Here is a 9,431-nt window from a genome sequence, read left to right on the forward strand (position 1 = left end):
AGAGTGCACTAAAATGGTCCATTTTCCTTTCGATCGTTTGCACGAAAACTGAACCATTTTACAACGATGTGAAGTTGTTTCGGTTCTGTTCGTTCTGTCGTGGTGGAAAATCCACGGGTCGGAAAATACCCCCCCTTCTCCCCCGCCTACCCGACTAGCACAACCACAACACAACGTTCAGTGTCGAGATGGATCGGAACATGATGTATGTTTCCTTTGCATGCACTCGATGCCGAACTTGGAGATAAGCCCGCGGAGACGACCCGTCCGTTTGTAAGCCGACCTTCTTTTTTTGGGAGGGGGTTTGCTTCGTCACATACACGGTGCTTCTCGCGGAAGAAGGCACCATTTGAAGGTATCGTTTGTACACTTAGAATTCGGTTGCAATAAATTAACACCAACTTGGAGCGAAAGAAAAATACTCGCATACAAACAACTGGAATGAATTTGCATGTACTGTTGCAGAGATGTCAAACCTACAGAAGGCGAGATAGGTTTATCTGTTTCAAGAAGGCACAACGAAGAAGTTTGTGATGTTGCTAAGATTGGTAAAACTTAGCATTAATTTCCATTTTACATATGTAGTGAGTCAATCAGAGAGATGTATTTTATTAAACCATGATTCTTCAAACGATTATTAGTCCTCGACGCTATTTAATAAACGTACGATACTATCACTTTTAAATTCCTCGGTGGACAAAAATGGATTCGTTGTTAGGTCTTGTCCACTGAAGGTTGTGAATCGATCTTATTTGGAGCGGTGTAGACTGACTATTTGGCTAAGTCGTAAAAATAGTCCAATGATCCATTATTCTGATAGGCATGATTTAGTTTAGTTTTTGTTCAGTGTCGTTAAAGGGCCTCCCACTTCAAATTGCATCACAGATAAAAAACGTCGTTAAAAAGTAACCATTTAGGGGTTTCTCTTGAATGTTTTACTAGAAGCAGTCTAGAGTGTCTTGTTGAGAATGTTTTTGATCGATTGAAAAGATAGTGTCCACTCAAAAACAACGCCACGGAGAGATGTGCAAACACGTGGAAAATAACCACATCGACAGCAACTGACGGATCCTCATTTTCTTATCATGGTTACGGGGCTACTATTCTTCGCCACCAAATGTCCAGAGGTATGAAGGTAACACAATTCTACAAAGTTTGCCTTCTTTGCAATACCAGATTCGGGAAGCGATTTTCTCAGGCGTTCAAACAAAGTAGTGCGCATTCGTTAGTTCGTTGATTAGTTAGTTACAGAGTGCAAACGGGGAATGTCTACCTCAAGGAAGGTCTGAAGATGCGTCTGATTCCTTTGTAGAAACATCACGACGGCCATACGATCTTCTGCCCTAATCTAGTTTTGTGCCATTATACTATTTTTCCCGACAGTGATACGAAGCCAAATTGCTCACTTTCGTACCCAAGGGCAAGAGACCTTCGAACGATCCGGAACTAAGGCTGGCCTGTTATGAAGCATATACTATGGAAGCACTTCAAGGAGATCAAATCTTAAGCCGACTTGAAATAAAAAAGTGTTTAAGTGCAGAAGGAACTGGAGTCACATATTATACAGCACCTAATCAGCATAATGATAGGTAAGGTACAAGCTCACAGATATGGCATAAAAGTAAAATGAAATAAATTTTCCTAACTCTTACTAAAGGTTTATGTTTTATTGTATTAAAGTTTGAACAGGATCGTTTAACTAGGTAGTATTCTACAGTGTTTCATTTCCGTGGTGCAATTTGATGTGGGGCACCCTTTAAACGAAGAAGAAATAGCCGAAAAAGATAAATGGAGAAGTCTATACCCGTGGTGTGGATGGTACCAGCAGCATTTCTCAGGATGTATCCGGTATCTGTTGTCATCCGGGATATCCTTATATTACCCAACTACGACTAAAAAAAGCCAAAGCAAGTCAAAATTTTCAAGCAGTCTCAATACTAAAGAGCCACAAACATAGAAGAATTATCACGGTGTTTAAAGATAATTTTTATAGCGCTACTACGCATAGCTACTCACAGTAAACTATCTCAAATTAGTCCCACCAAATGATAATACAATAATGTTTTGCAACCAAGTACGCTGGATTTTGATTAAATTTTTAAAGTTTTCTAGTTGAATTCCGCGGTTTCTTTGACACAGAATGGATTCAAGATAATTGAGATATTTTGAACATTTATGGAATACCCACGGAATGAGATTAAGTTGAATAAACGAAACAAAATGACACATTTATTTCGTTTTAAAGCACAAATTATTAACGCATCGATATTTTGAATGAATTGCCTTGAAAATTATCAAACAATTAGTGAGGAAGTGAAAATGTTAAATACATCAACAGCACAAATTCCTTTTTACTTTACACGTAAATAAAAGATCCTATTGAAGATCCTACACACTAACACATAATTGATTTCACAAAGTGATACAAATTTATGAGCGGATGAAACTTTATCAATTAACAACGATGGCTTACAGTCACGAAACGTACATTCCGCCAAGTTTTGTCGTGCAAGATCGTGGGCATTTTGTGAATTCGTTTCCTTAATCGCTTCCTTTCGTGACGATCGATGAGGTGCTGTGTGGTGAATATAAAGAAACATCAACGTCATCCAACGACTGCTGAAACGATAGGCCTGTGGAATGTTCTTTTTGTCATAATTTGCAAATTTGTAACAACTTGCAGGAGGAATATTTGCTCTCTTTCGACTTTCTACTTAATGTGCAAGCCATTTTAAAAAAACTCAATGAGAAAAAATAGAACTGATCAAGGGCACAATAAAATTCAACTTCTTCAAACACAAAACATCGACCTGGACAAGATATAACGAAGAATGATATGAAAAACTAAAATTTATTGGCGTTCAACGTTTCAGCGTCAGTCTGTGAAAAATTAAGAGCCATATGTTCTGGATACACCATTCAAAGAAGGAAGAAAAAAGTTTAGCCCCAAAAAAAAAACCTGCCTGCTTTATAAATAAGGCACAGCACATTTTGTTCGTCCCAGGCCAGAAGGTGGAGGCGGTTGAATGTCGATGCCAATAAAATCGTTGCTTGTGTGCAAACCCGTTCAAAACGGAAGGCAAGAGCTCCATTTTGGCATCTTCACCTTGCCCGAAATTCAAATCTTTACAAACCGGGCCCATCGCCATCGAGAGCAGTATGCATTATGCAGCGAGGCAGGACGGAACACCAGCCCGAACCATTTCGGATAGCCACCATGGAGACGTTGATGCGGTCACAAACGATCGTTGAAGAATCGGAATGGCGAACTCCACCGGTGGACGGCACATTGGCAGATGTCCCGAAATAGATCAACCGGTGCGTAATGGTGGAAATCAGTGTCCATTCCAGTCGGCCGAGACTGTCGGGAAGGAAAATAACCGCATTGCAAACTCGGAATCAATGCAACCGGAAGTGTGGTACAAAGGCTATCGCACCCTCTCTCCACATAAAAGGGCCGCTGCTTTATGGGCGTACAATGAGGGGTTTATTTATTTATTTTACCCCGGCTTGTTTGCTGCGTTGATGTACCCCCGGCTTTCTTTTTTCTTCGCTCTGTTCGCCTTCCGGTGGCAAGCCATGCCAAGGAAACTGTTCACGCATTCCGGTAGGTCATGGTTCCGGAGTGCCAAAGCGGAAGAATCAAAACTTCCACCGGTCCACGAGCCCCAACGTTCCACTTGCTCCAAACGGATGGACGTCCTGGTGGAAGAATGTTAGCATAAACCTACCCCTCGGCGTATGCAGAAAAACGTCAAACTTTCCATACCACGCATCACCACGTTAGCTCCACTTCAGGGACAGTAAGTGGCGGTACTCTCTCCCCCATTATGCCACCCAGCAGGTTAAATGAATGGTGCAGGAGTTTGATGTTTGTTCACGAGCCAGCGCAACGCGCACGGCAAAATCGAACCGAGCGCTCATGAATTATTTATAATGGGAACATTTAATTCCTTGCTCTACGGGCTCTGACATGGGAGAGGGCAGTGTTGTGGCACCATTGTTACACACGTTATCCTGTCGTTGAGTCCATTTGGCCTGCCAGCCTGAACTCTGCTCTGTGTTCCGTATGTTTATGGAATGCGTCGCTGCAGACTTTTGTGTGGTGGTATTGAAGGCGATGGCCTAGTGGCAGGTATGCCTAGCTAGTCCTTACCTGCCATCGGCACGTGCGTCCCCCTTCTCTCGCGGCATCGGTTATTAGCACATGCTTAAGAATGTTACAATGTCCGTCGTGTATGTAAATAAAAACGGTTTGATGGTGGTGTATGTCTATGTTGATTGGTTATCTGAAGTATTCAATTTCTGCAGAAAATCAACAAAAACTAAATAAATCAATGTAGAATTAGCTAAAACTTTCAATTACAGATACCAAATAACCAATTCTTATATGCATCACCTGATGTAGGTATCCTGTTATGCATATGTAGCTGGTGTTTGTTAACGTTATTAGTAAATTTATACTATCGTCTACAAAGATAGTCAAAAGACAACTGCTTTCGAAGATTTGTTTTGTACTGCAGGCTCCAGCCCAGAGCGAAGCAGCTAGAAGCACTTTGCGTCCATTGGATACAACAGATCTGGGATCTTTAAGGACAACAAGAACCATTTCAAGAGAAAGGCTCTCAAACAGAAGTCTGCTTAAGGCAGCAAATGTGATCTAAATGCGGAAGTGATCTAAATATTTCTTCTTGTTTTTAGTGAACCTACAACCTCATTTTAGTCAACCTATGCTTGCCATTTAGAACTTTCTTTAGCTTTATCTACTCGTAGCTGGATAGTTGATCCTGTGTACAGATCTAAAAGTTTTGTAGTTGCTAATGATGTACATCTAGAAAAAAATCTCTTCATCGTTTGGACAAAATGTACAAAATGGAGATTGTTAAGTGTAAGTGTCAGTCGATGTCGGTCTCATATGCCTTCCCGAAGAAGGTTCTTCCGTAGTTGGCGATCAGCGAAACAAGCCTTTCATTCTGTAACAAAATTAGATGCGAAAATTGAAGCGGCGGATGTGGAATTTTGATCCAACCAGACCTCGGCCTGTTGTGAATGTATGAACTAATGAAGATCTCTAATGGCTCAGATCTCTAAAGGCACAACACGATATCTAGAGGAGATGGCCTCTGTGAAGATTTTCAGGCTAAGATGCAGTTGATCGAGCAATCAAACTTCCATAATCTTTAGAAGGATTTAGTGCAGTTCTTCTTTTATAGCGATATATCAACCTCAAGAAGTCTAAAACTTTATTTTCCCGTAGCTGTATAGTCAGTCTTGCGTGCGGAGGATTGGTCCAGATGCGATTTTTGTGTGAAATTGACACCGATACCGAATCGGCCGGGCCTCCTCAATCTATTACATTAATTAAGGAAACCATAAAAACCATTTGACATGAGTCTTTGATAAAGTTTCAACCTAAATGTTCAGGACCGCGTGGTAAAACAAGAACTTTTTTTAAACGCTTAATCAATTCCAGAAACAAATGTTCTATTCAATTATCGTTAACATACAATTTTTCATTGCGCATCACAAACTGGAAAAGACATTAAATAGTTTTTAAAAAAATAAGAAATATCCTATTTGCATCAGTTCTGTTTCTAGTACTGACGACAAACGAACTGGGTTGGTCTAGCCCATATTCGACGCCAACTCCAAAATCATCCCCTGCTCACCGACATCACTAACAAAGGTTTGCAAAAGGGCATTCAAAAAAGTTGACAGAAAATCAATGACTTCCAAACCCACTTCCGTACTGACGATGTCAATGCCGCCCATCAGTGCCCAAAGTTCAACCCGTCTGGACATGTTTCGATTTCTTATCGATGGTCTTGTATCACCCGTGAAACACCTGGCCCCTTACGGATACAGCACTCAGACTAATCACCCAGACAGCTTTCGGTTGACGAGTCGGCGAAACGTCAAATGCAAACCGCGTTGTTAAGTTCCATTTTGCTCACGGGGCGCGCGGGTGCTTTTCTTGGATGAGGTTTTGCTTTGTGTGAAACCCTCACGTGAACACTCGTCCTGGCCGATTATGCTACTATTTACTAATATTTAAACATCGTCCTTGTTGTCTTGTTAACTTGTTCCCGCCCATACCGATCAATGAAGTCCGATAATCGTAACATCGGAATCGAATTAATTTCAGATCGCGAATGTTTTCTGCCGCCTAGGAGACGAGCGGTTTGACACATCCGAACGTTGGGCACTCTAATTCGCATGAAGGGGCTTTGGTGGCTTCTGCAGCCCAAGTGTTCGAAGGTTAGCTCATAGCGGCTTAGACATTTTTGTTTTCCCGTACATTGGTTCAAGATCGATAACTGGTTTTGAAGGCGGCTAAATGCAAAAGAAGAAGAATAACTGTGACACGACCGCTACGGCTGACGAACACAGCTTATTGAAGACTTGGCTTGTGCTGCACATGCAACCCACTGGCCTTCGGTTAGTCATCGATAGGCTCGCGGAAGCTTAAACTCCGTTGTTTGATTGCCTTTGCGCTGTTACACGTTTGGAGCGGGTTGCAGTCAAAACTGCATCCACAATTGCAGCATTACCCGTGTTTAGACCAACGTCGACGAACGGTTGACTGTAAAAGGAAAAAAAAAAACAATAAAACAAAACAGAAAAATCAAAGTAGAAATTGATTTTCCCTTTACACCGAACAAAAGCCGTTCGTTAGCTTTTCGAAGAACCGTAACGACGGTATCAGCATTGTGGCGAGTTTTGCTTAAGCACCATTTTTATTATGCATTATGTCGTGTATTATGGGATCGATTCTTCACGCCATACCACCATCGGCAGCCCTTACAGTGAACTTACAGCTGGCCAAATCTGGTGTGCGTGTGGGATACAACCAGAAAACCAATTCCACACCTCGTCGAGCATACGTAATACTATCCCCGAATGGCACCGAGTGCTAAATAATACACCTTGATTATTGTGCTGCTCTTCTAAAAACCAACGACACGGTTTGTGGCCGTGGTTGGATTCAAGATTACAGAAAGTCATGGTTCAAGTTTTATAGGTTCATCTCGATGGACGTATCGCGACGAATGTGTGATTTAAAAGGTGCACATTGGGGTTGTTATACCTGCATGAATACAGTACATTGTTTTTCGGACAAGATTTCCATTGTTTTTTTAGCAAAAAGTTATTTTTTTCTTCCATTGTAAGGTGGAGTTGCACGTAACATTGGTTACAGTGCAGTGCAAAGCAAACTGCAAGTTTGAACAAGATGATAGAACAATTTTGTCAAACGCATTGCATACACTAAGGCGTTGTTTTCACTGTTTGCTCTCTCGCTAAAGTTTAGGAAATATTATAAATCATCAAATTGTCTGATAAGAACAATAATATATATTTTAAAATTTGCAATTGAATATACGGACGAATCTTAACAGTATGACAGCGGTTCATAGAAGTTAGGAAGTTTGTTAGTTCACTGAAGTTAGAGCGCTAATACGCATAGTTACTCCATCCATTTTTATTCTTTTCTCTGGAAGATTAACCATTAGTTCCTAGGTATTGACGGAATAAAGGTTACATAAAAACCTTTTAAGTAAAAATTTATTATCAAATCCAACTAAAAAAGTCACCTCCAAAATAAATGAACGGATTAATTACGATCAGATGTTACCATTTTTTCATAACAAACCTCACGCGACGACACGACGATGAAAAATCCTTTCAAAAAATATTGTTTTTATCTTTTTGCATTCGAACTGGTGTTGCGTGAATCTGATTCTGATGGATTTTTGAATTGAGTTAATTAATCTGAATCTCTATTTCAAAGGTTCATGATTCAGCACGGCATGTACAAAAGTCTGTTCGAGTTACGCAATAACAGCTTACGCAATCGAATACTAGCAGTTCTTAAGTTGATTTCATCTGAATAAACATTCTTATTTCAGTAGTAGAAAGAATCGAAACAATCTTAAACTCATACTTATAGAGAGTAGATGGAGATCCATTAATCTTTGGGATTAATGATTCTTTTGAAAGTTAACTCCTGTTTTGGATGACTCTTCACAAAAGATCCTTTTAGCACAACACTGCATTCAAACGATACGATTAATACACGAACAAGATTCGCGGACCCTTGCAGAACGTACCAATAAATTCACAAAAACGAATAATAATTAATAAAAATAATTAATAATGGCAGTACCAAAGGGCATAACAAAATGAAATTATTAGTGTTCTACTTATTCCATTTTACTACCCCAAGTGATTAGTTAACAAAATGTATGTAGTGCCATTATTAAAATTATTGTCCAAAGAAAATCACTTCACTTTGAGACCACCACATTGCAATGAGCAATGTGTTGTAAATCTAGTAGGTTCAGACAATGAAAACAGTACAGAAAGTAAAATAAAACTCACCACAACACAAACAGCTGCACCAGTGCCAACGTGATCGTTGTGCTTTTGGGAGTGCTCCGCAACACGGTGGCTGCCATTTTCCCGGTTGGTGCCGTGCTTCTCAGGCTTCTGACTGGCCGGTGATGTTGGGGACACACCGTAGGCTCCACCGTCTCCGACGTCGCCACGGCCGACGCCGCCGCCTTCGACGTTGCGGTCGCGTCCACTGCTCTCGTGGTCGTGGTCCGGAGCTCCGCTGGGTAGAGTTTATAATCATTTCATGGTTGTTAAGTGTGTGGCACGCACCGCCGCCACGTCCGGTTGTGCTACACAGTCACGGAAAGCCACTGCGCGTGAGTGTGTGACACGACAGTGTGCTACATACACACTGATTCAGGTGCGGTTTCTTTCACCTCTACTGCTGGCCCGTCTTTCAAGCACACACACTACACATCATCACATACACACCGCTTTGCCTGTTTTGGAGATAGATCACTTTTGCACGCGTGCACTAGAACCACCTAGAAGGAGCGATATTCGCCGGGTTATTAGCACGAGCTCGAGTCCTCTTCTACGGGCAAGCACATTCGCAACTAATCGTCACTTCCGATGGATGTCAATGTAAGGCGACGCTGTTCGCTCCAGCCCGAGATCGCCACAGCACGTGTCGGAAATGGACGCTAATCAAGTCGCGTACTTCATTGCCCATGGTCACACTTGCAGGGAAGCGGTTTATCATTGCTGCTCTGAAGTTTGCCGACTCTTGTAACTTGCACTTCGCTGGCCGCAACCAATTTATGCACGACACACACACACACACACACTCTAGCTGGTCAGCTACAGACACGAAGAAGAAGCTGTCGTCGATCACCATCTCGCACTGGCTGGGAACGTTGAGCATCTCCCGTCCGCGACATGATACGATGATGGGAATAGACGATAAACGTAGACATGACATCTGTTACGTAGCGACGGCCTGCTTACATTCTTCTCCTCATAAACAGTAGACGCGCTGTTTGCACTGTGTTGACTGCTCCGCCCGATGATGAAGCACGGAGACACTGCTTTCGCAC

At 41.7% G+C, this 9,431-nt stretch overlaps 1 protein-coding gene across 1 annotated transcript in view; it reads right to left on the minus strand.

The window, feature by feature from the left end:
• Nucleotides 1-8,456, minus strand: part of LOC128719113 (glycine receptor subunit alpha-4) — a 39,430-nt gene extending 30,974 nt beyond the window's left edge. The window contains exon 1 of the mRNA XM_053812736.1: nucleotides 8,380-8,456. Coding sequence (XP_053668711.1) covers nucleotides 8,380-8,456 — 77 coding nt within the window. The remainder of the gene's footprint in view (nucleotides 1-8,379) is intronic.
• Nucleotides 8,457-9,431: the final 975 nt, after the last annotated feature.

Source organism: Anopheles marshallii, chromosome 2 (genome assembly GCF_943734725.1).
Source record: "Anopheles marshallii chromosome 2, idAnoMarsDA_429_01, whole genome shotgun sequence".
NCBI lineage: Eukaryota > Metazoa > Arthropoda > Insecta > Diptera > Culicidae > Anopheles > Anopheles marshallii.